Here is a 27,993-nt window from a genome sequence, read left to right as displayed (position 1 = left end):
ATAGTACAAACAAAAAAGTGAAAGAGAAGGATATGAGAAAGTATACATGCAGAAAGCCTTACGAACTGGCTCTCTCTCTCCTTTTTTTTTTATATCGAGACATTATCGAATTGTAATGGAGTTGCAGAAATCTTTACAATGCAGCCTCTTAAACAAATCAATGATTGAGAATGGATATAAACGGGGCAGATCTCTGCCCCGGTCGGGCACTAGGCTCATAAGAGGCTTGTAAAACATTACAAGACAGTGCCAAACAGGCCTTTTTGGCACCAACAGCACATCTGTCTTAAGAGATGATTTTCTGACTACAAGAGTGACGGCAGTAGTATCGATTTCCCAAGCAAGCAGTCTATGTAGTATCATGGCATACCTTCGAGTCTAGTAGCCAGAAGACACTAGGACGTTGTGATCCTTCAAGTGTTTCTGGAATTGACCCAAGCGCTTTTGTAGCCGGAGGATGCCAGCAGCCTTCTGAGATAGGATTGAGTTCAATCGTGAGATGTAATCGTCTAGTTGGTTGCCAGGTTGATCAGTCTCCACCAACAGATTCATCTCCTGCAAAGTGCAAACAGAAGAAATCAACAATATGCACAGCTTGAGGGAGAAAAAATAGACATTAAAAGAAAATTTCAGAAAACCTCTCTAACAATCTCCATAGTCTCCTCCACCTGTTTCCTGTGAGCATGAACAAGATCTTCCTCTTCCTGAACACGGACAACAGAAATTAGAAATTAATCCCATAACTACCATTGTAGCAATATATATGCCTTATTCATATCTTCCAATATGGTAATTCTGCTATTCACCTACCTTCAATAAAGAAGCTAAATCATCATCTGAATTCAAATATTTTTTTTCCGATTTAGGAGGCTCCTTCCACTTGGGTTTGATATTGTTTATCTTCATTTCGTCATCAGGAATTGGGAGGCTATGTACTTCAACTCTTGAGTTTTTCTTCCAAGACGGCTTCTCTTGCTCATAGAAGTCCTCGTCATAATCTTCCCTATCAGTTTGTTCGGGCCATGAATCGCCCGTATCATCTTCAAAAGTCGTAGCAGGAGGAAGGACTGACGACAAAGGTTGCACAATTGATTCTTTCAGGTTTGAGGTCGAGGATATCACATCTTTTTTTGTGTTGCCTCTTGAAAGGCTCTTTACCCTACAACAGCAACATAATGCTCAAGACTTGAAAAAAATTAGAAGTGTTGCTGAAAGAATAATTACTCATTAAAATATAAAGATTTACCTATCAGCATATCTTAAAGTGTTCAAGGTGTGCTCACAGGATCCCGAGTTTGGTGAAATACATGATATCATAACTGTGCGAGAATTCCCAATGAAGGAATCTCGTAAAACTTCAGTTAATTTACTTCCTCTAAATGGAATGTGTCCTTGGTCACTGTCAAGTGCTCTAATACATTCCTTGAGTGCGAGCAAACTTTTGTTGATCTCAGCTCCTTCCAATCTGCATAGTCAGAAATTTGGATAAGTGCGACAATTTTTTGTAATCATTATATTTTCTTCTCTCGAACAACACGTAAATCCACCAAGCAATAATTTGCATTGGCAAGTGCGAGTATACCTTGTGTATAATATAGTTGTAATAAAACATTAGTAAGAAATCTATTACTATGTCAATTTACTAAGCCATATACCTGGTTTGCTTGTCATTGTCTGTAGTATCTGCCCCACGTTCGCTTCCAGCAAGGTCTATGAAGGAGAGCTTACCAACAAGTCGTGCAGGTTTAGATTCACTTCCATCCACAGACCTCTTAACAGAAAGCTGAAGTATCGCATGCGACCGAGATGATTCCTCATTTGCACCTGTGGTTCCAGTACTTCTTGTCGCATTTCCTCTCTCAATGAGCTCCTTAACTATCTCCACGTCCCCTACTCGATACTCTTGCAAGCCCACAATACAAACTTGCTGCTTCCCATCCTCTCTCATACAAAGTTTCCTACAAGTACAGAAGTTAAAAAGTTTGTTGGCAATTCAATGGAGGGTGCAAAGCAATAAAAGAACCCAGAGAAAAAGCTTACTTCCTATCACTAAGCAGATCAAAGAGCTTCCCTCCATATATCTCAAAGAAGCTGAAAAACAATTGAAACCCTTGGTTCCTGTAGGTGTGATGAATGAGCCTCAAAATATCTCTCACTGCTCTGAGAGGCAGTGGTTTCATGGTATATGTTTTGCCACTTCCTGATGAATTAGAGATTGTGAAATTCTGAGAAAGAGAAAGTGAACATGAAAAGGGATACAGAAAGTAGTGATGACACCAAAGAATAGGAATAAGGTTTTATCAAAAGTTTTCTTCTTTGAAACATTAAAAAAGTGGAGTTAAGATGCTAAAATCATTTTAAGATTGTTACTGTACATAGAGAAATAAAAACTATCCTGACAAAAATAAGAAGAATTATACAACATGCAATTCCATCTGATTATAGGATAGCATGTTATTACCTGTTTGCCCATAAGCAAAGCAAGTAGCTTTTGTGCGTTGAAAAATTATGGGAATGATAGGTTCTACGGTTTCATGATATACCTAGAGAAACGATACATGAACCAGAATTAGGCAAACACCAAGATAAAGTAAAAGATCCACTTCAGATTAATATATATTATTCATGGGATGGGATATAATTACCTCATCATTTGAGACTTCTTCATTTAGTACAGCATCAAAAACAAACTCGTGTTTCTCCCGATATTCTGTCAAGTCAACCTGGAGCACATTAAGACTCAAATATATGAAAAATGGATATGTGGATTATACCAGATGAATAGGCATTACCAAGTCTAATTAACGCTTGCTTCGAGAAACAGTCATTTAAAGGAGTTCCCCATAGAGTTAAGAAAGGAAGACACGGTTTCAACCATAATAACAAGCTCAATTTTAATCTTATAAGCTTAAAAATTCCGAGCCAAGTACATTGACCTGCATTGCAATTTGCAAATGTTACTTGTCAGGTCTGGATGGGGAAGTGATTTATAGATCAAGAAGCAGAGATTACTTATTAAATTTTGAAGGTGGCTTCAGAATATACACTTAAGACAATCTGAAAATTTACAAGAAAATAGTTCTATAAGAGAGCAAAACCTAACTTAATTTTAATAAAACAAAAATCTCTGGACAAAGGGACAGAAAGCACAAAGTACTATATTTTGATAACAATTCTATTAAATGAATATTGAGAGAAACGAAAGTCATAACAATTTCTACAGACCTTGAGTTTTGTCTCATGAACGACAAGAGAGTTTGAAGATGTTTCTATGATATCTTCATCATTCTTTGCCAGTTCCTTTTTATTTAGTGGTCTTTTCCTTACCTGGAAAAAAAATCATCATGAGTCATACTAGGAAACAACAGTGTTGAATTTGACATATCTGGTTGCTGCAAGAAAATCTTGGGAAAGAAAAGCATGCTAAATAAATTACAGAGTATAACTTCTGAAACTGTTAATTGATTAGTTATAAGAATGAACTGAAAAGTAATGAGAGTTTTTGGCCAGCTGAAATATTTGGAGTATAACAGCTACTACTTAAAAAGAATAATATACATACCACCACTTTGATCTTTGCAACGTTGCTAGCCTTCACATTGTCAGCAGCAATGCTTTTTAGAACATTGGTATCAGGCAAGCCACGTGCTTTGCTAGTTTGTTTATTGATCCCGAAGTATGGGTCAGAATCATCAAAACTTCTTCCTCTTGAAAAAGTGTTCACTGGAGGGGCATCATACAGACTGGGAACTGACATCTATTCTCAACAATCACACCCAAAATAGCCGAAAGGGAAAAGAATACAGAAAACAGAGTTAGGCAATATGAAAAAAGGTAACTTGATATTTTTGAATATAACAATGATGGAATATAATGAAATCAAGAGACATAACTAGTAACCCCAAATATACATGAATCTTTTTGCCTTATCAAAATCTCAATGTATGTTACAATATCAGGCCTACTCCAAATTGCATTAAAATGATTGCTAAAATACAACAGTACATTATTTCTTAACATAGCCTAAACCAATTCCCATACACATAAGAAACCAAACAAGTCACTCAAATTTAATGTAGCCATTGTAGAAACACCACCTCATCAAATGCACAAACATAAACAGGGTTCAATTGCATATGGATATTACTGACAACAACCCCTATTTCCATCAAAACCATCCATATGGCACTTCCTGCCACATACAGTACAACTACTTCCCATAAAACCGACACTCAAAAACTAGCATATACTACTGATTAACGAAAAATGATTGCTTCACTTCTCATATCAGAAAAATCTACCTCCGGAAGTAGCTCAGTATCAAAGGAATGCAGATCCAACAGCCCCGGGCTACTCTCATTTGGAGAAACCAGCTCCTCGCCATTCTTCCGCCTCACAGGCGACAACGGCTCCGCAAACAAATCACCTCCACTGTAGGTCCTCTGTGCCTGTACACTCCTGTACATTCTAGAACCCTGACCGCCTCCGTTATAATATCCAAAATCCTAGTTTCATTCCAGAAAAAAAAATCAATCAAATTTCTGATTTCCAGCTCGTGAAATCAGATCAACGCAAGTTCAAATCCACCAAAATTGAAAAATGTCCCCAAATTTACCTGAACTGGAGGAACCGCGTTGTTCGACGACTGTAGATGCTGCAGGCCAGCTGATTGCAGCCATCTTCCGTTTGATGAAGCTTCCACAAATTGGTCGGAGTACTGACGCTGATGGTGTGCCGCCGCGCCGGATCTCTGCCTTCCCACCGCATTCATCTTCTCTCACCAAAAAAAAAGAGGAAACCCAATCCAACAGCGCTCTCACTCAACCGTCTATGTTCAAATACTAGCAAAAATACTTTCAATCCAACACATGTGTGGATTTTTTTTCTAGAGAGAAACTGTGATTGATAGACGGGTGAAGAATGAATGTTTCTTCTCTCTTGTGAGAATTGTGGGAATTTGAATTTTGAAGTGGCACGTGTGAGGGAGACGCACACGTACATGTGATTGGTTGAACATGTGGGACGCTGGTGCGCCTATTTATTTTTGAATTTGTTTTGGCGACCATTGTCGTTTCACGTGGTGGGGCACTGTCGTTTCAACGATCTGTGGATCCATTGCTTCATAATATGACATGCCTACGTAGATGAATCACTGGCTAGGAAGTCAAGTAGGAGTAACAAATTATCCATTCTGGATAAACATGTCCACGGTTCATGAACCGGCGGTTTCAGTTTTAGGAAATGTGGAACTGGAACCGAACCGTGAGGCTATTTCACGGTTTCGGTTTCTGTTCGAAAACTGGCGGTTCCGGTTCAGGTTTCGAATCGCCGGTTTTCAGGCAGTTTTTGCCGTTCCGGCACGGTTTCGGTTCCGGAATTTTAGAGCCTGAACCGAACCACGGTTCCAAAAGTGATGGTTTCGGTTCGGTTTAAATCTCACGGTTCCGATTCGGAACCGGAACCGCCGGTTACGATTTCACGGTTAACCGTCTGAACCGAAAACCTTGGGGCATCTCTAATTCTGGATACTGGATTAATATTGGCTCAGATGTTAATATATGTGAACAAATTAATAAAGTTTTTTTTTCAAAACTACTTAGAGATGCCCAAGATTTACGATTTCAAACTGGAATCGTAAGATTTAATAGAACCGAAACCACCATTTTTTGAATCGTGGGCCTGTTCAAATTATAAATTCTGGGACTTCAAAAAGTAGAACTGATTTCAACGAACTTCTTTCACTTCCACCAACTTTCTTATACATTTTTAAAAATTCAAGTTGTGTTAATTTATGACAACTATTAGCATTTAGCGGCGGATAGAATAATATAATTTAATTGTCTAGATTTATTTATTGTATTTTAAATACAATATTATTGTATGATATAAATATATTTATTGGTGTGTTTGTGTTGGCCTAGTGGTTGGATGATTAATATATAAGGTTATAGGCTTCAAGTTAGATACCATGATACGACTTTTAAATTTATCTTCAACTATCAATAAAAAAGAAGAAGAATGCATATTTGTACTACTTTGTGAAAATAAATTGCACCGATGTATGACAAAACTTTTAATTCATTTGAGACTCTTTTCCACAATTTTCAACTTTTCTTTTCTTATTTTACCTTTTCCAGCCTCAATTGTGGTATTAACTTCTTTCTTTTTACCACATTGGCTCTTTTAATGATTAATTATTTTTTATAAAGAACAGTACATTTTTGGTAACTCAAACTCTCATTAATTTATTTTCTGTTATTATTGCGCCTTTTCAATATTGACCATAGGTAGAATACGGAGGAGGCACTGATTCATTTGCCCGCCTTTATTTTAACAAGCAATTCCCATAAGTGTACGGGACTATTGTAATAATGGACAAGTATACAGGCCATATCCCACAATAACTAATGAGCTCACCTATGTACCTTGATCCAAAAGATCATTCACTATTTAAACGGATCAAATTGAGTTTTAGATTTATTATTTAATAGAGTATGTGTTCTAACCAAATAAAATAATAAAAATGATAAAATGACGAATGAATTGACTTAAGAAAGAGAGAGATAGGATCTTGTGGTTTTGATGCAATGTCTTGGATGATTATGTTCAATTTCTATGCTCATTTAAGCTCTAATGATTAATAAGCGAAACTCCAGATAAGATGCGCCTTCTCTCGAATGCACATGAATTAAGAGCATCCACAATAGTGTGGACATCCCAATAGCCTAGTACTAGGACATCCCAAAAACACTTCCTGCCTACGTCACTAGGACATCCCACTGCACAATAATAGCCTAGCACAATAATAACCCATGAAACAAATTCACAAATACGGAATTAAAAATTCGACACGAATACGAATGGAGAAAATGCAATAATAATTTCATTAAATAAAAAACATTAACATAGTTCAATTTTTAAAAAAAAAACAATTCAAACAAAGTACATGTTAGTATGCCTTGAATCTTTATAGTTTGCTGCTAGCCGAACGGGGGTCTCGCTGTATGATATGTTTTTGTTTTAGGCCTTCATTTTCGACGATCATGTTGTGCATGATAATACTGCGTTAGCCGGTCGCTCGTCCGTGGTGCAAATGAAACGAAGTGCAACGAACCATATATATAGAGTTTTGAAAAAAAATAAAAAATCGAAAAATGCTCTTGTCCGCCGGGACGTCCATCGCCTGACCATAATAGCGGACGTGAGGACGGACGACCTGACGAACGTCCGCGCATGACCACGGACAACCTCTTGCCCGTCGCTCTCGTCCGTCGTGCGCTCGTCCGCCCCAATAGTGGACGTCCCCGAAGGACGAGCCGCTCGCCGGTCGGACGTCCGCTATTGTGGATGCTCTAATGATGGATAAATCTAAACTCAAGTATCCTTTTAATTATAGATTATCCACTCCAAAAGATTTAACACTCGATTAGAGTGAACTGGGTAGTGATGAAATGTTAAGTGGCATGGCTCGTTCAACAACTACTGAAAAGGTTGTTGAAGAGGAGAGCCTTCTGAGGAGTTGGTATATATGAGGGGTGTTTGGGGGGCGACCACACACATAGGTGAAGGTTTTAAGATGCCAGAGAATTGAGTGAAACTCCTCCAGAAATAAGGAACAAAGGTAGCTTTCGAATAACGTGTGACACTCTTAGGAGGGAGTTGAGACTGGACAGAAAAGACTTCGATCTTGTGGAGTCAATGACGCAGTCACAGTCTGCCAACTATAATGCATCAGATGAATGGTCAGATTCCTTGAAATCTCTGTTCGACGTGGCTGATGAAATGGATATACTAGAAAACAAAGACGAATACCCAAGCTTTAGCCTTGATTTGGATTCTAGTCAGGTTAAGTATATATTATACATTAGTTGTTGTTAAAAAACACCTTCCAGTCAAAATATGTTATGATATACTTAATGAAAGTGCGACTGTTTGCAATATTGTAGGATGATGACACCGGTCATCGTGATTCAGTACGTCAACATGATATAACCAATCCAGCCAATGTTGAAGAGGTTTGATGGCAACAGTTTGTTCCTATTTTTTTGTTTAATTTAATTGCTTAATCAATCATCCCATCTTACCTTCTGTTAAGGCTGATGTGTCGGAGTTCGAGCTTAGGGAGCCAGCTGACCTATGTTTTAGTGGCGACGAACTTGTATCCCAGGACGGGGACAGAAAGACAGCTGCTGACTTGGCAGGAAACGGTGTGGATTTTAGTACTGGTAATGACACGGGAAGAGAGGTGGGATACCAAGGGCCTGTGGATGTTGCGGAAGTAGGAACGGTTGTCAATGAGGACAATACACTCGACGTGGCTAGGGCTATAGCGCTTGATGTTGTGTCGGAGGTGTGTAAAGCATCTGAAATAAATATTGCTGACATAAATTAGGGGTTTTGTAGTCTCGTAAGTTATTGACATTGTAAAATTCTTTGTTTTGCTGATGCAACACGATGCAGAAGATGTGACCATTTGTTCTGCTGTGGAAGCAGTCATTGAACTAGGTAAGGCTGCTTTCGAAACACAAATAGTTACGAGGGACGGTGATGTGGGTACATTACCTGTACGTGAAGATGCAACAATGAATCGTGAAGATGCAACGATGAATCGTGAAGAGAGCATGTATGCTGACTTTCAACCTGCTCCAGCAAGGAAACTCAGATTGTCTACAGGGAGAAGAGAGGGATCATCATCAATGCGTATCAGCCCAACATGGACTAGAGAAGAGAGGGATAACTACCAATTCATAATTGCAACACCCTACATGTTAACGTAAGCAAAAAAATATATTATTATTTTTGTGTTGGTTTAACAAAAGTGCGCGACTTGAATAACTTATGGTTTAAATCTAGGTATAATGCTATCTACTTCGACGATGTTGCTGAAATTACTGAAAGGAAATTCAGCTCGTTGAAGCCACATGAAGTTGTTGACGTTGAAGTTGTCGATGCTTGGGCTTCGTATCTGAATTGCATGGAAGTGAATAAACCAACAAAGAAGCCCAACAGATTGTTTGTCGCAACAGCTCCAACAATAAGTGTACTATTAATATGTGCAGATTTTGATTTTTTTTTTTGTGTTTGATGACATTGTGTAACGATTGCAGTCAGTCTATGTGGTTGAACGGAGACCTAGCTGGGAAGAATCTGAAGCTGCGGCTACATTCTGTGAGGAGATGGATAGTCATTTCTACGGCACTGGAACTTTTGACATAACAAAATATGATTTTGAATTGTTCTCTTGTTTAACCAAAAGTGATGTGATTGAAAATGAATATTGAAGCAAGTGTATTATTATGTGCATATTTTTTTTTCAATATATTCAAAAAAGCATTACTATCTGGTGTGCAATTGAAGACTGAGTTGCGGATGTGCTAGACCATGTTGTGCCCGAGAATGGTATTCCAGGTCGGAACAAATATGGGAGGGACTTGGATCTACTAGTATGTTTTTTGTGGACATTGTTTAGAATAGAGTGATGTGCTATTTCATGATTGGACTTGGTTTTTGATTTTGTGATAAAGTAGTGTTGACTTTGTGTTAAAGTTGGGTCGATTTTGGTTGAAACACGGGCATGGTTGTTGACTTTGTGATCAAGTATTGTTGATATTAGTGGGTGTGTGAATCATTGGATGCATTGACATTGCATGATGTTGAAATACTGAAACTTGGATGCATTTGTTGATTTTATGTTAAAATTCTGTTGATATTTGTGGGATCTGAAAATAACATGTCAGAATGTGTTTATGCTTCTTTTTTGTTGTCCATCCTCTTGACATTGCTTGTTGTCCATCATATTGACATTGTTTTGTTTGCATCCTATTGACATTGAGAGGAATGTTGACATGGAGTATTGACATCTTGTTCTTGAAGTTGACATTGTTGTTATAGCTGCATTGTGTTAGCAAAGTTGTTATAGCTGTTGTGTGATGATTGGTTGGGGGTTTTAAATGTTAATGGTAGTTTTTGGATATTGTTATTGACTTTTTTTGGCTTGTGAAGTAGTTGTCTTTTTTGTTAAGAGAATTATCAACCTTAGTCCTCTAGATTATTAAACAAGGTATTCGTGTTCTCACGGTTTTAATTTGTAAGACGTATTACATTTTGATCGGGTTTTGTTATGATATGGTAATGATTAGTTGCAGTGTGACAAAGTGTTGATATTCAGGTCAATTCCAACATATTGTGTCATCATTCTCTTTGAAATTTGCTTTACATTGACATTCCAGATTGTCAATGGACTTATTTCTTTGCATAACATAAAGGAGTTTACTTTTTTGCAGAGGAATATTCTCGGTTTTTATCTCGAGTCAAAGGGATTCAACGAACTGTCTGAAGTCATTATGGAAACAAAAAAGACTAAGTAACTTCCCGTCACTACCTTGCTGAAATTTGTAATGGAAACCATCACAGGTATTCTTCTTATCCTCCATTTGGTTTAAAATCATTTGGACATCAACGCCTTTCATTTCTTGTAATATGTCACGATTGTCATTCTGTATGTCAGTAATGGTGCAACACACAACATCATAGCCACCCATGAACTCCTTCAAGAAATTGAAAGTCATTGTAGGTCCAATGTTGGCCTTTGCGCAGTCCTGCATGAATTTATAATGAATATCCCCAAGGTTGCGGTTGGATTTGTTAGAGTTTGTATACTAGAAAATCACCTTTCGAGTGATTGAATACTGTTTAAACTCTTATTTTATTTTTCAAGGAATAAAACAGATTATTTTTGTCATAATGTTGTTATGTTTTACATTTAATGAATGTTTATTACATGTTTAAATGTATAAGTAACTTAACAAAGTCTAAGTCTTTGTTTTAGTAGACCGGTTGTGGGTCCCGTCCACTTTAATGTAACACGGTCAGTTTTGAACAAAGAAAAAGAAGAATTTCACAACCTAGATAGGCTTAGACTACCTATCGTGAAGGATTGCAATGTCAGTCCGCATATTTCTAAGTCTTACTGAAATAAGATGACATTGGTAGGGCTGTCGAAACGGGTACCCGCGGGTATCCGCACCCGAATTTTCGGGTACCCGCACCCGAAAAATAATATTTTAGTACCCGTTGCCCGACCCGAGGAGCAATGCGGGTGTCCCGATACCCGCTGCGGGTATCCCGCACCCGATGGTCCGGATACCCGCACCCGATGCTGGACAAAGAAATACCAAATTGTCAGCATTTATCTATGCTATTGTAGATGCTTCTTTGGTCTCAGGGTGATGTGGGATTTCCTCCCAACCAACTGCATTTAGAAAGTTTAGACCCAATGTGGGGAACATCACAAAGATAGGTTACAGATTCTTTTGCTATAAGATGCTGTAAATTTATTCATTCACTGCAAACCAAATCACTCTTTTCTGGGATTAAATCAAAAGGTTGAAGAGATACAACCATGAAGATGCTGATTTGAAGCATTTACATAGAACAATTATACATTATGGAATCATTTCTAATACAACTGATTCATATCTTTTATTTTCTATGACTAATGATGTTTCATCATTTAAAATATATATTTCAAAGATTTCTTTGAGGAATATTGAGCAGTATATGTTTTTGCAATATAACCCCCATCAAGCACTAACTTTTATTGCAAAGTTATAGTTTTATTTGCTGCAATAATCATAATGCAGAACCATTTATGTTCCACTTTTGATAAATAAAAATATCAACTTTTAAGTTTTAATCACAATATAATATTGATTGAACATAGTGCAGAACCATTTTTGCTCCCACTTTTGATAAAAAAAAAAAAACAACTTTTAAGTTTTAATCACAATATAATATTGATTGAGTATGACATACTGTAGTGTAGAACTATTTTCAGATTGCTTGTCATTTGTTGTTGTCGTCCCACATCGAACATGGAGTGATTGTTGGTTTTGGGGAGTGTTAAATAAATTAGTAGGCTATACTAAATGCTAATCGGGTAATTATCGGGTAATCGGGTATACCCGGTCGGGTATCGGGTATATCCGATACCCGACAATCAACCATTCTAAATACCCGACCCCGATCCCGAACCCGATTTTAGCGGGTAGCGGGTTCCAATACCTGACGGGTATCGGGTCGGTAGGAAATTACCCGATACCCGTTACCCGTTTCGACAGCCCTAGACATTGGTGTGGTATACCACTGAATTGGATCTAACAGCGAGATATGTCTTTATGCTATATACTGAAAGACAAGGTCTTGATAATTATTGTTTCTTAATCAATGTACGTTAGCATTGAGCATACGGTATTGATTATGAACTACTTTGACTTACCAAATGGTGCGGATTTTTCGTAACCTAATAAATCTGGTATATTGGGTAGTGGTGATTTGAATCTAGCGGTGTTAGGATTGCTATTATATTGAATCGTGCGCGAGGTGAGTCTCGCAATGATACAAGCTCTCCGACAAACATTGGGGATACCGCCATCAGGCTAGTCTTCTTTAAATTTCCACGGATATATTTTTTAGGATTTAATTGTGTAAATTTTATTTGTAGGATTTAAATAATGCAATTTTTATTTTTTAGGATTTTCAGTATGTAATTATTATTTTTTAGGATTTAATTATATAATATTTATTTATTTTTAAATTTGTAATAGTAGTTTGGGTATTATTATAATATTGTGAAAATATTTTTAGTAATTGAAGTATTTAAATTGAATGATAGAATGAGGAGACCCTTGACCATGCTTGCTCTTCAAGATGATGGATGCGGATGCTCTTATTTTAGTGGGTTATTCGGATCAAATGACAGGTTTTGGACTAAATTAATATGTAAATGTGAGTAACAAAATCCAAAAATCGAATATTTGAAACAAATCGAATTTTGGATTTAAGTGCAGCAACAGTTGGCAAATTGATACTGATTGAAGAGTAATTAAGCAGATTAAGCTTAACCTCCACTAATCTCTGCTTCTGAATTTTGATTCCACCTCCATCATCAACACTCAAAAAATTCCTCCATTTCTCTCGCCAACAAAGAATATTCTCGAAACCACCAAATCCCCACCGCCCTTGAATGCATTATACCATAGCATCATTCAATTCAAACAATCACCTCTCCAATTTCGATCATCTCTTAGCTGAAGAAGCAGCTTCACCGATTTCAATTACATTCAATGGCCGACGACCACGCCGTCACGCTCTACAGCGGCGCCGCCATCACCGACGCCAAGAAGAACCCCTTCTCGCTCAAGGTGGGGATGGCGCAGATGCTCCGCGGCGGCGCCGTCGTGGAGGCCACCACTGCGGATCAGGCCAAGACCGCGGAGTCCGCTGGCGCCTGCTGCGTCGTCGTCTCCGATCCGCCTCCGCCTCCGACGCGCCGCGGGATCTCACGCATGGCGGATCCCTCGCTGATCAAGGAGATCAAGCAGGCGCTGTTGATTCCTGTAATGGCGAAGGCGCGCGTCGGCCATTTCGTGGAGGCGCAGATTCTGGAGCAGATTGGGGTCGATTACATCGACGAGAGCGAGGAATTGGGGATCGCCGACGAGAATCACTTCATCAACAAGCACAATTTCGGAGTGGCGTTTGTGTGCGGCTGCCGCGATTTGGGGGAGGCGCTGCGGCGGGTGAGAGAGGGCTCCGCCATGATCCGGACGCAGGGGGAAATCAAGGGTTTGGGGAATGTGGCGGAGACGGTGGGGAGTGTGAGGAAAATCATGGGGGAAATCAGGGTTTTGAATAACATGGATGAAGACGAGGTGTTCGCCTTTGCGAAGCGAATTGGGGCGCCGTACGACATTGTGGTGCAGGCGAAGCAAATGGGGCGGCTGCCGGTGGTGCAATTTGCTGCTGGGGGGATTGCAACGCCGGCTGATGCTGCATTGGTGATGCAGTTGGGGTGTGATGGGGTGTTTTTGGGGCAGGAGGTTTTTGACTGCGATGATCCCTATAAGAGGATTCGAGCCATTGTGCAGGCAGTTAGGAATTACAATGATCCGATGGAGCTGGCGCAGGCGAGCAGCGGTTTTGATCACGCGATGGCTGGGTTGAATCTCGATGATAACAGGTTCCAGATATTTGGATCTGGAGATGCTTACTGATTATCTTTTCGTGTGAGTTCTCGTGTCCTAGCTTTCTTGATTTTGGGAGTTGCTGTAGTATATAATGTTTGTGGTTAGAAAACTTGTTTCTTTGCATTTCAAAAAATAAGAGCTAATGAAGTGCATTTTGTTATTTACAAATTAATTTGTTGAACTCTGTCATTGAGCTAACTACTGACTATCATCGTACAACCTCGTCTTGACATTTGAACCTCGTAAACTAACCTCTAGACGATCATAATGGAACAACTCAATCATTTTCTTAGCAGACTTCTGAACATGTAAGAGATGCATTGGGACTCATAGTTGAAATCAAACTAGGAGTTATCATCTCCATGATTTACTAATTGGATTTATACCTTAATTGGAGTACTGACTTGAACTCTTAGCTTGTTTAGAAAAGTGAAATTTCTTGCATAATCAAATGATCTCATTGTTGTATTCGGTGCAAAGAGCAGATAATGAAATAAAAATAACATGTTATAGTACAAGTACATGCAATTTCAACCTGAAATGGCTCATAGCATGCAGGGTTCAATAACTAGGAACTGTTAATAAAGACAAAACCATGAGCCCTCTAAGCATTTGGAGTTTTTTGTACATTACTCAGTTGCATATAGCTTAAGAGGGCAGACACCTCATTGAACTGCGAATGCCATCTGATCTCAGTTTCCTCATGGAACCATGAATGCTGTGACTATCTGAACCCAGTTTCCTCATAGATCCGGGAATGCTGTCTGAACCAAGTTTCGTCATGCTCATAGACCTGTGTATGCTGTCTGGACCAAGTTTCCTCATAGACCCATGTATGCAGTCTGATCTCAGTTTCCTCATTGATCCGTGAATGCTGTCTGAGTCTAATTTCCTCATTGACCCATGAACACTTTTTAAATCCAATCTCTTCATTGAACTGTGAACGCTTTCGGAACCCAGTTTCCTCATCGAACCATTAATGCTGTCTGAACTCAATCTCCTCATAGAGTCATGAATGCTGTCCGAACTCAATCTCCTCATTGAGTTGTGAACATTGGTTGAACATAGTTTCCTCATTGATCCGTCAATGCTATCTGAATCTAATTTCCTCATTGACGAATGAACACTTTTTGAACCCAATCTCCTCGTTGAACTGTGCAGGCTGTCGGAACCCAGTTTCCTCATTGAACCATGAATGCTGTCCGAACTCAATCTCCTCATCGAGTCATGAATGCTTTCTGCACCCAAATTTCTCTTTGAGTTGTGAACTTCGGATGAACTTAGTTTCCTCATTGAACCGGCATTGCCTGAACCTACTTTTCCCATTGAAGTGTGAACACTGGTTGAGCATCCCAGTCTCCTCATCGAACTGTGAACACTGGCTGAACCCAACTTCCTCATCAGACCATGAATGCTTGCTGCTGAATCCAGTTTTCCCAATGAGTTGTTGACTTTTCTTGGCGGCTGGGGAAGATTTAGTTCCTGGTAGACATCTTTGGAGAATTTGTCAACAATTTCTAAATAAGTTGGGCTGGTGAGGAGGGAGTAGCAATGTACAACTTCCTCTATGTCAAGCACATGATTCCCATCACTCTCATCCATCATTTCCAATTCTTCCATCTTCTTTGCAAAGTCCTCTGTAGCCAAAAAACTAGACTTCCATTGAAGGCTCTGGTCCTCTAGTCGACGAACACTCATGATGCCATCTTCCTTACCCACCACCTCACTGGGATCCCATCGCTGGAAGGAACTTTTGCACAGACTTTCGGTCTCTTGCAACTTGGGATCAATCTTGCTGCTACCAGAGATGGGATTGGTTGGTAGCTTCTCATACCCTCTTAGAAGTAAGGATCTCACATTTCTAAAAGCTTTGTGAACGAAGATCTTGGTATCGTGAAAGCTTACTTAGCCCACTTCTGTTTTGTTCTGCGAGCCTCGCCACTCATCTTTATACCCTAAGTCTTTTGCAGACTGCAGCTACACAAACTTCGGATTCAGGTTAACAAGCCATACTATTGATAAGAGTTTTGGAGGGGTTAGATTCAAACTCAGGGCATTGAATGAAAATAAATGGTAGTAGCATTTAGTAATTCCTCTGCGGCAGGTCCTGAGTTTGTCCTGCCATTTATGCAGCAAATGGAGCCCCTTTGGGGTCAGTATCATGATCCATTTTTATCCTTACATAATAAATAAGCAGACCTAATCGTTGTAAATATAATTTGTCTCGATTTACAATTGCCAAGGAATTTAAATTTAAGTGCAGCATTTATATTGGGAGGGGAAAACTGATTGAAACTTGAAAATGAGAGCAATATTTATTGTAAGCCTTCGTATAGTTGATTTTTATAGGAACTAGTATCACGCCTGTGCTATGCATAGAATAAAATATTTCAAAATATTAGTTTTAGATTGTAAATTAATTAAATAAAATTAGAAACAATATTATTACATTAGAAATTGTAAACAAAATGACTATGAATTATACAACTAAAACATATTCCCTCCGTTCCTTATAACTAAAAGAATAACTCTAATCTACAATTAACCAAACTAATAGTAATAATTTAAGGGGTTGTTTGGTTTGCATAATTGTATCCGAGATTAAATTTGTAGTGTGTTTGGTTCATGAGATTCAACCCCACAACTCAATCCTAGACGGATAATTATGGGATAGTTAGTCATAGCTAACCCCCTATGACTAAAATAATCTCACAACCCAATCTTAAATTGTATCTTGGTATTATTTTAGCTTGGAACCGAACACCACATAAATGTCAAAAAGACTAAACCCGGACATGCAAATTAGACATGAATTTTTTCTCCTAAAATTTCAACACGTGAGAAGTATTTATAGAGATTTTATTGTACTCCTTAAATAAATAAGTAAATTAAATTATAATTTATATTTTCTCTATTTTATTGATTGACAATTATTATTGTGTTTATAAATTTACTTTATATGTATATGTAAATATTTTTTTTATAATAAATCTAAACTTTCAATAATCATACTTTAGTTTAATTTTAGGATTATTATCAAATAATTAAAGGTATTGACTATTATTTGTAAATTTAAACAATTTGTTACTCTATTATATTGTACATTGTACGAAGCTAAATTATATATTATTTTTATGCCATGTAGATATTACTTAATTTTAACAAATTTAAATTAGGAGTGTTTTGAAAAAATTAACATAAAGTCATATAATTGCTATAAAATCATGTAGTGAGAGAAATCAAAAGATTCTTATGATAAATAAATGAAAGAAGTGAAAATATTTTAAAAGAAGATTGATAGACGTTAAAAAGGTTTTTAAAATTATTATGATATGAGTTAAGAATTTAAGGTTTAGGGATTAGGGTTTTATATCTTATTATAAATTTAACAATATATGGTTTTAGTGGTAATAATCCAATTGTAAAAAGTTAAATGAATAGTACTCCCCCCGTCCCAAGGAAGATGACCCTTTTTTGGGCGGCACGGGATTTTATGCAACTTTATTTTGTGTGTTAAATGGAGAGAGTAAAGTAAGAGAGAGGAGATAAAGTAGAGATAAAGGGGTTTCCTTGCTTTGTTTCATTATATTTTTTTAACTTCCCTCAATCATCTTTCAAAATATTATTTTAATTGCAATATAGTGATCCTAAATACTAAAAACCCAAACCTTGAAGCCTAAATTCTAAACCCTTAACTTTAAAATATACTCATCATGATCAACAAATGATTCAAATATAAATCTGTATTCATATCTTATACTGGGTGAGCCTAATTGATAATCCTTGGGCTATAGTTAAGGTTGTGATTGGGATCTCTATCAGTGAAAGGGCTTTTTAAATGTCAGGTTTTCATAAAATTAGAAGAAAAATTATATAAGTAGTATTGATCTGTGTAGTTAGTCACTTAAAAGTCTTAATGAGAAAAAAGAATCTAGACACCAAATATGATGATTTCTCAAAGGAAAGTAACGACTAAAACTTCAGTAAAATTGAGCAAACACCCATGCGATGCTCGAAAATTAATTTATTTTATATTAATTTAAATTTTAAAAATTAAGTAATATCTATATATTATAAAATAATATAAATAGATATGTGTGCAACAACAATTTAGCCTTATACAAAATAATGATAAAATAAGTATATTCACAAATAATATTACACACTATAAAGTGAATTTATCAATATAACAATTGGTCATTAATAGAAGAGAGAAAATATAAATTGTAGTTTAATTTATTATCTAGTTCAGTACTACAATTGTATACCGAGATTATCAAATTGATAATTTTGTACTCCCTCCGTCCCATTAAAGATGACTCACTTTCCTTTTTGGTTTGTAGGCCATTATTTGGTCCGTTTTTACTATCAAAATCACTCTACATGTCCATTATTTGCATATTTTATACATTTTGGTATTTTGACGTGTTTTGTGAGAAATGTGCATATTTGAGCCGAAAAGGGGAGTAAAAACGCATAGTCTGGAAATCTGGAGTCAGACGGCGACCAGCGACCGCCGCGAAGTTGTACGGCGACCGCCGGCGCCCGGCGGTCAGAGCCATGTGGCGGTCCGCCTCGGAAATTTACGCTAGGAGAAGAGTCTCGCCCGGCGACCGCCGGAGGACATGTGGCGGTCCGCCACCGAAGGGTCAGAGTCTCTGGACTCCAACGCGGCGACCGCCGGCCAAGGTGCGGCGGCCCGCCGGAGAAAGGCGGCGAATCCGACCAGCCCTAGATTTGCTCCAAGACTTACCAAATTTTGAAGATCTTTTCCTTCTATGATGAGGAATAATTTTCCCCTATAAATAGGACCTCAAGCTTCATCAAAAAAGAAGAGAACACATTCATAGAGAAAGAGAGTTACTACTTGCAATATTCATAGAGATCAAAAGCTAGAGTACTTCAATTGTGCAAGGAGTTGGAGAAGGATTTCAAGAACATCAAGAACGACAAGGATTCTACCTACGGGTTTTATTTGCTTTAGTTTTATGTTCAAATTGTTTTCCCTTCAATCTATGTTTTTAGTTTATTCAATTATGTGTAACTAAACTCATAGGATTCTAGGGATGTGTTAGTAGCAACTTTGGTTATACAATTCCGTTTTCTATTTAATATCCGTTTTGTTTTTACTTTGTTTCTTCCCTAAGTTAATCATGATGCTTCGTAATTGAGTGACACAATTATGTATGATTTAATATAACTTGCTTCATAACTGTGACAGAGTTCTAGCGAGTTAGATCCACTTAGTAGACACTACAGTTAGCTTCCTTTAAAACGGCACTGTTAATTGAGAGTGAGGACTTTTCAAGGGTCTTAGGAGCTTTTTGGAGTTACGTATTAGGATTGACAACCCTAATGTTAGTAATCAACGTTTGTATCGCATGAGCATAAGCTAGGTGACTCGTCCTTTCAAAGTATTAACTGTGCTAGGGTATTGTAGTTTGGAATTTGTATAACCATAAAAGTGAAAGCACATCCCTGGAATTCCCTTATCTCTATACTTTTCTCTCCGTGATTTGCTTGCATTTAGTTGTTTACTGCTTTTAATATTTTCTGTTTTCAAAAATTTTCAAAAAAAAATTCTTGTTTCTCCAGATAGTAATTGAGTTCTAGTAGGAGATAGACACTTTGTGTACGTCTTCCCCGTGTTCGATATCCGGTACTAACCTTTTGCTATACTATACCTACTCTGTATACTTGCAGGTATTTATAGTGCAAATAAAAAGTGCATCAAGTTTTTGGCGCCGTTGCCGGGGAAGACAATTCACTTTGGAGTGATATCTTCAAACGGATAATTTTACTACTTTGGATTTTTATTGCTTTCTGTTTTAATTTTTTTTTTAGTTTAATTTGTTTTTGTTTTCGAGTCTTGCAGGTTTTGTATGCGAACGCGTTCTGGGAAGTACATCTTAGAGCCGCTTGATTTAGAACTTGAAAGAACTCGTAGAATAATAAGAAGTGAAAAAGGATCAGGAACAATGGGTGACCGAACAGATATTGAGAAGCTGCAGGAGATGGTGAAGTTGCTGATGGATGAGAGAGATGCGGAAAGAGCAGCCCGAGAAGCCATGGAAAAGAAGAACAGAGAAACATTACCTGTGATGAACATGTTCAATCATGGGAATATGATCACTTTTCCTGACGGTCCTCGTATTGATGCTAACAATTTTGAGTTACGCATGCCCCTTATCCAAAGGGTCGAGCAAACTCCTTTTGCAGGTAGGGCGACTGAAGATGCTAACCGCCATCTCTCCAAATTCGTGGAAATCGCAAACACTTTGAAATTAAATGGTGTCGACGACGATGCCATACGGGTAAGACTTTTTCCATTCTCATTGATTGATTCTGCTAAGGAGTGGTTTGAGTGTATGCCACCAGAAAAGGTCTCCACATGGAAGGACATCGTAGCTACCTTCCTCGACAAATACTACCCGCCAGGCACTATTTTGAAGCTCAAGAGTGAGATCTTTCAGTTTATACAAGGCCATGACGAGCCCCTCTATGAGGCATTTGCTCGTTTCAAAGCTCTTCTTCGAAAGTGCCCAAACCATGGTTTTTCCATAGACCATCAGGTAGGAATCCTCTATAATGGATTTAATGAAAAAATATGTGCTATGCTTGATTCAGGGGCAAATGGAGGATTTCTAAGAAAGACAGGAGAGGATGCCATGGCGGTGATCGAGGAGTTCGCCACCAACAGTCGGGGGTGGTGAAGAGGCCGAAGAAAGTTCTTTTGCTAAGGAGCTAGCAGAACTTAGAGTCAGGATTGATCAAATGGACGTCTCGAGGAAGGAAGATCCAATTCCGGCAACTTCCATAGTGGCGGTCACGGCACCCGAAACTGCCGTGTCAACTGTGGAAGAAATCAACTACGTGCAAGGAGGCGGTCCCAGAAATTACAATAACAATTATCGCCCTAATCAGGGGGGAGCTTGAAGAGCAGTTCAAGCAATTCCTTAACATGTTTTGCAAGGTCCATACTAACATTCCACTTGTTGAATCGTTGCAGGAGATACCAAAGTATGCAAAGCTACTAAGGGAGGCGGTAATGAGGAAGAAAAAGCCGACTAAAGCCGACCTTAAGCTACCGCATCATTGCAGCGAGATCATCCAAAAGGAAAGGGCAGTGAAGCAAAGAGATCCGGGCCAGTTCATCATTAGGTGCCGAATTGGAGAAGGAAAAGTTGATAAGGCCCTCTGTGATTTGGGAGAGCTCAACATCGGGCCACTCAAGACCTCGGATGTGACCATAAGGTTGGCCGATAACACGGCCATCAAAACGGTGGGTATGATTGAGGATGTCTTGGTGAAGGTAGACGATTTCATCTTTCCTGCCGACTTCATTATTCTTGATATGAAAGTAGACAAGAATGTACCTCTAATCTTAGGCAGAGATTTTCTAGCCACATGCAAAGCTCTTATTGATGTAGGTAGAGGAGAAATCACAATAAGTGACCATGGAGGAAAGTCGACCTACAACATCGAAAGCGCGATGCTTAAGTATGAAGAGGCGAAACAAGCTAAGATGGAGCATGATTGCAGGGAGGTCATGGTGACCGATTTGTCTAAGCCTTATGATCCATTTGGAGGGGAAGATCCTTCTAACCCTACTATTTTCATTGTTAACACTTTACCTCAAGCTCCTAAAAAGGGCGAGCCTAATCCTACTAAGCCTATCTTGCAGGAAAAGCCCAAGAGAAAGAAGAGGAAGAAGACTCCACCTCAAGATGACCCTGAAATCTACGTGATCAAAACCTCGAATGGAAAATTCAAATGGTGGAAGAAAGTTCTCAACAAGTTGGTTCCATTCGCGGTGGCAGAAACTAAGATTGTTGGTACAAAGGCATCCCAAAGGAATCCTCACGATGGGGGATAACTCATGAGCTTCAAAGAACGTCAAGCTAAAGACGAAAAATAAGCGCTTGTTGGGAGGCAACCCAACCATTTTTGAAAATTTTTTGTTTAAGTTTTTAATATCTTTTTGGTTTTGGTTTATTTTGTGCTTTGCAAAAATTTTCGCAGGTTCTGACCTCTCCGTGGCGACCGCCGCAAGCTCTGCGGCGGTCCGCCACCTGAACGCTGGAAAGCATCTTTGACGTACGGCGACCGCCGAACAGCTGCGGCGGACCGCCACCTGGGCACAATTTTCCAGCGCGATTTTTCGAAATTCTTCGAATTTTCGCCCCGCTCAACCTCTACGCGAAATTTTTCAGGGTACGTTTTTTTTCAGTAGTATACTCACGTCCCTACCGACTCTACAAACTTATTTTACACTTTGTTGTAAATAAGTTTGGGGGGATGAAGTGGTGGACCGTGAGTTTAGGGTTTTCTTTTTGTTTGTTTTTGCTTTAATTTTTCAAAATCCCGTAGGAGTTTTTTGTGTTCTAAAAATGTTTTCTTGAATCCATGTCATGAACATAACATGAAGAACTTAGAAACACGCATGCTTAGGGACACATTAGACCGAGTTGCCAATGATATTATATTCCATTTATGTTTAAGTGTGGCTTAACGTTTTGATATGATGGTTTGGTGAAAAGGTGCATAATTAGTGAATTGCTTGTTCGCCTTGAATCGTGCTTATACCTTGTGAGATTTGAGCCTTAAATTCTTTCTTGTGTGATTTATCTGTATGCATGTATATGTTTCTAGAACTTGCTCCTAGTCTGCCTAAGTTTACATAGTGTTTAAGTTGATTTAGGAGGATGTTAGGCCGTCTTTTCTTAGCTACTTTTATATCCAAAATTTTCGACCCTCTCAAATTTTTCCTTTGGAGCCAATTTTGAGCCTTTAAGCCTTTTCTTTGGAAGCCAAAATAAATGGGGACAATTCCTTGGGTTGGTATAGTTTTTGTTATCTTCTTTTGTAAAGGAATTGGAGAGATAAGGAGAAAAGTTAGAGAAAAGTAGTGTGCTTAAATGTTGAAAAGTACAAGTTGTGAAATAGTAAAAAAATTCAAAATATGTGCTTGATTCTAGAAAGGATGCTTATAAAAAAAAGAGAAAGAAAGGTTGTGAAAAAAAAAAAAAAAATTCGAAGGATTGAAAGTAAGTTGAAGGAGAAAAATAAAGTGTTAGAAGTGCCTTAAGTTTTAGAAAAGTGGAGTCATCTTAACTCTACTTGGGATATTTTTGTATTTGAGTCACTTTTTAGCCAAATATTCCTCACCTACCAAAGAGCCTACGTTACAACCGAAAAGAAAGACCTTTCGGACTTTTGATGCTTAATCACATTGAGTAGAGGAGGGATTAGACTTTGAGCAAGCCTATGGTAAACTTTGCATGATGCATGATTTGAGTGATATACACTTTACCTTTATACACTTTGAGAGTGAGAGAAAGAACACTTCCCATCTTTGGAAGTTTGCCACATGTGAGTGCTTGAATTCAAGGTGTTCCACGAGTTAGTAATGAAAGTGCACTATTAAGCCTTGCTTGATTTTTATACATTTTGGTATTTTGACGTGTTTTGTGAGAAATGTGTGCATATTTGAGCCGAAAAGGGGAGTAAAAAAAAACGCATAGTCGGAAATCAGGTCGGGCAGCGACCCGAGCGGCCGCCCTTGGTTAATGCAGCGACCCCGCCGGCGCCGTGAGCGAGCCATGTGGCGGGTGATCCGCCTCGAAATTACGCTAGAAGAGTCTGCGCCGAGCGACCGCGGGACATGTGGCGGTCCGCCACCGAAGGGTCAATTCTGGACTGCGCGGCGACCGCCGGCAAAGTGCGGCCGGCCACAGAAAGGCGGCGAATCCGACCAGCCCTAGATTTGCTCCAAGACTTACCAAATTTTGAAGATCTTTTCCTTCTATGATGAGGAATAATTTTCCCCTATAAATAGGACCTCAAGCTTCATCAAAAGAGGAGAACACATTCATAGAGAAAGAGAGTTACTACTTGCAATATTCATAGAGATCAAAAGCTAGAGTACTTCAATTGTGCAAGGAGTTGGAGAAGGATTTCAAGAACATCAAGAACGACAAGGATTCTACCTACGGGTTTTATATTTGCTTTAGTTTTATGTTCAAATTGTTTTCCCTTCAATCTATGTTTTTAGTTTATTCAATTATGTGTAACTAAACTCATAGGATTCTAGGGATGTGTTAGTAGCAACTTTGGTTATACAATTCCGTTTTCTATTTAATATCCGTTTTGTTTAATTTGTTTCTTCCCTAAGTTAATCATGATGCTTCGTAATTGAGTGACACAATTATGTATGATTTAATATAACTTGCTTCATAACTGTGACAGAGTTCTAGCGAGTTAGATCCACTTAGTAGACACTACAGTTAGCTTCCCTTAAAACGGCACTGTTAATTGAGAGTGAGGACTTTTCAAGGGTCTTAGGAGCTTTTTGGAGTTACGTATTAGGATTGACAACCCTAATGTTAGTAATCAACGTTTGTATCGCATGAGCATAAGCTAGGTGACTCGTCCTTTCAAAGTATTAACTGTGTTAGGGTATTGTAGTTTGGAATTTGTATAACCATAAAAGTGAAAGCACATCCCAATGAGCCTTTGTGTACGTCTTCCACAGCGTGTTCGATGCTCTAGTCTTCTTAACCTTTTCAGCATACTATACCTACTGTATACTTGCGGTATTTATAGTGCAAATAAAAAGTGCATCAAGTGCATACATAAATCTAAAGGGGCCAGTCCCCACTAGGTCGGATAGAGTCCCATGGCTGTGCTTTACGGTTCCTCTGACACTTCCCAATAGCTTGACTTCATTCTACTGTAAAGTCGAGGAAAATTTGTTGATTATGACAGTCGCCTTGACTAGTATATTTCGGTCGGGAGGGAGGTTCTTCAACTCTTTCTTTGGAGGTGGTGCTTGGGTGGCTTAGCGGATTCTTCTCTATTCTTTTTATTTCGTCCAACTACGGCAACTTTTTTCCATGCGCGGTTAGATGCATTCACTTGGACCAGAGATCTGTCTTGCAATCATTTATTGACTGTGATTTCCTCATCGAGATGGCCCTTGCTTAATAAGCGCTTCACCATCCGCTTCTTTCCTCCTTAGATTCGGTCATTTCCACGAGAGTATATATTTGTTCTGCAATAACTCGGTCTCAGCTCGGACCAGGGGGTTAATCACATCAACAAAATGGAGGTTTTCCACGTCAAGTGGTTTCCTCATAGCTTCATCAATACTAAAAGTGAATTTTTCCCCATTGTAATCTAAACAGATGGTGCCATCAAAAACATCAATTATAGTCTTAGCGGTCCTCAAAAATGGTCTTCCTAAAAGAACGCCACTAGACTCAGCAGTTTCGTTTTCACTCATCTTTATCACATGGAAATCAGCAGGGTATAGAAAATCATGAACTTTAACTATCACATTTTCTAAGCACTCCTTCAAAGGCTAATGCATGGGAGATTGTTGGGGTTTGTATACTAAAAGATGCTTCGAGCGTACATGCCTTTGTACAGTCAGCTTGATGCATGTATACGAGAAACGCCACATCCACTTGTTTACCTATTTATGAGAATAAATAATATAATATAAATGGTTTATTATTGAAATATGATAAACAAGTCTAAGGCTTTTTACTAAGAAGGTCAAGTAGGGAAATTCGATGAATCTCCTCATGAGTTTTCCAGTAGGGGACTTGGCCAGATCTAGTAAGAAGAAAAACGTATTCACAACCTAGATAGGCTTTGGCTACCTATTGGTACGGTTGCGGTGTTTGTGATAATTCTCTCTTACCTAAGATGAGATTAGTAACACCGGTGTGGTAAAGCACTGAAAGGATCTAATCCGAAATGTATTCTTTATTGCTATCTACTGAAAGAATATATTTCAAGAAAGTTTAGTATTTTCTAGTCTATGATATTAATATCAATATTGTTTATTCAATCAAACGCCACTTTGACTTATCAATATGTGAGAGTTTGTACGTAACTCAAGTTCATGATATCTTGGGTGGTAGTAATTGAATAACATGAAGGTATTGGAATATTATTTCATAGAATTCGCGTGCCCAGTGTGGTATGATTAAATCCCTAAAGGGTGATCCCCAAGAGGTGTTTGAAAGAGGAATTTATTATTCAGAAAACTGCGCAGTTGGAATTTATTCCACGAATAATAAATAAAGTTTCAAACTAGAAAAACTCTTTGGAGAATTAATTTAATTCTAGTCACATAGCAGACAAAAGAATTAAATTGATGGATCAAGATAATCTTAAACGCGGGAAATATTATAAAATAAAATGGACCCAAGTTATTTGTAATTTGGTGATTTAAGTGGGAGTGCAATATTATTCTTTAGTGGAATAAAATAATATTCCATTGATAATATATTAAATCATGGATCATTTGATTTAATTAGTAATTTATCTAATGGGTGAGCCCAACACTTAAGTCATTCCATGGATCCCCAACCTAGCCCAACAAGTCCATTATAAATAGTGATGAGATGTGGAAACCCTAGCACACCATTCATTCACAACACTCCTCCCTAAACCCTAGAAGCCGTCGCCGGCTCTCTCTCTCTCTCCTTGCCTCGGTTTTCGTGCCTTGGCACGTGGGAGAATTAGGGTTTTGTTTTTGTTCTTGTTCTATCCTAATTCATAGGATTAGATCAAGACAATATCGAGTTTGTGATTGGGTTTCTCTAGATCTCTTCAAGACTATTATTGATTATTCAAGATCCGCCCACACGGATGGATGATCAAGGACTAGGGAATAGGTTGGAAGATTCACGGTCGATAAACCAAGGATCTCCGGGTGGTGCAGCTAGCAACTTCGATCCTATGATGGATCAAAATGAGGTAACAATCGAATCTACATCAAATTGCATGATTATGTGTTTATTTGATGTTATATCTATAGATCTATGTTTATTGCATGAAATTGGAGTTGAATGCATAATCACCTAAATAGATCCGTTCTAGGACCTGTTTGGTTTCCGTGTCTTCCGCTGCGGTAGTCCCAACATCTATCAGCTAACTGTATCACCACTTTCGTATCAGTCATTCTTGCTCCTACCAGTTTTTTATATATGGAAAGCGGTAACACATTAATAGATGCACCTAGATCACACATAGCATGCTCGACTCTGACACCTCCTATAGTGATAGGTAAGGTAAACATACCTGGGTCAGTTTGCTTTGACGGCATTATCCTCTTTTGAATTACTGCAGATACATTCTCCCCGATCACGATCTTTCCATCGGATTTTGCCTTGCCCGCAATGAACTCCTTAATGAATTTGCTGAACGGGGGCAGCTTCATAGCCTCCAGGAACGGGAGATTGATCTCCAGCTTTCCAAAGATCTCCATGAAATCCACGGGGTTGTCCTTTTTCTTCTTGGCATCCCCTCGGTAGGGAAAAGGTTTAACCCTCTTTGTTGCGTTGGTCGGATCTTCCTTAGAGGGCTCTTCCGCCTCTCCTTTCTCTTTTTCAGTTTCTACCTCAGGCTCCGGGTCTAAGAAAAATGGGTCAGCCATTCGAGGTAACGATCCTCCCAAGTCACCGGCTTGGATATCATCCTCTGCTCTAACTTCTTCTTTTTGCTGGACCGGGTGGATAACATCCTCGCTCATCGGCACTGGCATTTCATCATTTACCTTCAGCTTGGGTCCTTCATATGCTTTCCCGGATCTCAGGGTAACTTGGCTGATACGCCCGGATTTTGCACATTGTTTTAAGGCCATTATTTGGTCCGTTTTTGTTATCAAAATCACTCTACATGTCCATTATTTGCATATTCTATACATTTTGGTATTTTGACGTGTTTTGTGAGAAATGTGCATATTTGAGCCGAAAAGGGGAGTAAAAACGCATAGTCTGGAAATCTGGAGTCAGACGGCGACGGCGACCGCCGCGAAGTTGTACAGCGATCGCCGGCGCCCGGCGGTCAAGAGCTATGTGGCGGCCCGCCTCGGAAATTTACGCGGCCAAGGTGCGGCGGCCCGCCGGAGAAAGGCGGCGAATCCGACCAGCCCTAGATTTGCTCCAAGATT

The 27,993-nt window shown here is 38.8% G+C and overlaps 3 protein-coding genes and 1 non-coding gene across 4 annotated transcripts; 1 reads left to right on the top strand and 3 right to left on the bottom strand.

Annotated features, from left to right (window-relative positions):
- Positions 1–47: 47 nt before the first annotated feature.
- On the bottom strand, positions 48–4,950 carry LOC125203968 (kinesin-like protein KIN-13B). The gene is made up of 12 exons (XM_048102500.1): positions 4,616–4,950; positions 4,302–4,505; positions 3,563–3,757; positions 3,226–3,327; positions 2,646–2,723; positions 2,462–2,543; positions 2,041–2,200; positions 1,656–1,958; positions 1,247–1,465; positions 811–1,159; positions 639–704; positions 48–555 (listed from the first exon to the last, which is right to left on the bottom strand). The coding sequence occupies exons 1-12, from the start codon at positions 4,769–4,771 to the stop codon at positions 379–381; spliced, it is 2,091 nt and encodes a 696-aa protein (XP_047958457.1). The 5' UTR covers positions 4,772–4,950; the 3' UTR covers positions 48–378.
- A 7,950-nt stretch (positions 4,951–12,900) lies between these two features.
- LOC125204057 (pyridoxal 5'-phosphate synthase-like subunit PDX1.2) lies at positions 12,901–14,195 on the top strand. The gene has a single exon (XM_048102595.1). It carries the CDS (start codon positions 13,125–13,127, stop codon positions 14,052–14,054), a length of 930 nt encoding a protein of 309 aa, XP_047958552.1. The 5' UTR covers positions 12,901–13,124; the 3' UTR covers positions 14,055–14,195.
- A 304-nt stretch (positions 14,196–14,499) lies between these two features.
- LOC125208024 lies at positions 14,500–15,961 on the bottom strand. The gene has a single exon (XM_048107567.1). The coding sequence runs from the start codon at positions 15,723–15,725 to the stop codon at positions 14,676–14,678; it is 1,050 nt and encodes a 349-aa protein (XP_047963524.1). The 5' UTR covers positions 15,726–15,961; the 3' UTR covers positions 14,500–14,675.
- A 4,515-nt stretch (positions 15,962–20,476) lies between these two features.
- Positions 20,477–20,583, bottom strand: LOC125208739. The gene has a single exon (XR_007174218.1). It is a non-coding gene; the product is annotated as a small nucleolar RNA R71 (small nucleolar RNA).
- Between the last annotated feature and the right edge of the window lie 7,410 nt (positions 20,584–27,993).

This window comes from Salvia hispanica, chromosome 2 (genome assembly GCF_023119035.1).
Source record: "Salvia hispanica cultivar TCC Black 2014 chromosome 2, UniMelb_Shisp_WGS_1.0, whole genome shotgun sequence".
NCBI classification, from domain to species: Eukaryota; Viridiplantae; Streptophyta; class Magnoliopsida; order Lamiales; family Lamiaceae; genus Salvia; species Salvia hispanica.
The sequence above is the reverse complement of the archived record's forward strand: the minus strand, read 5'-3'. Positions and strand labels throughout refer to the sequence as shown.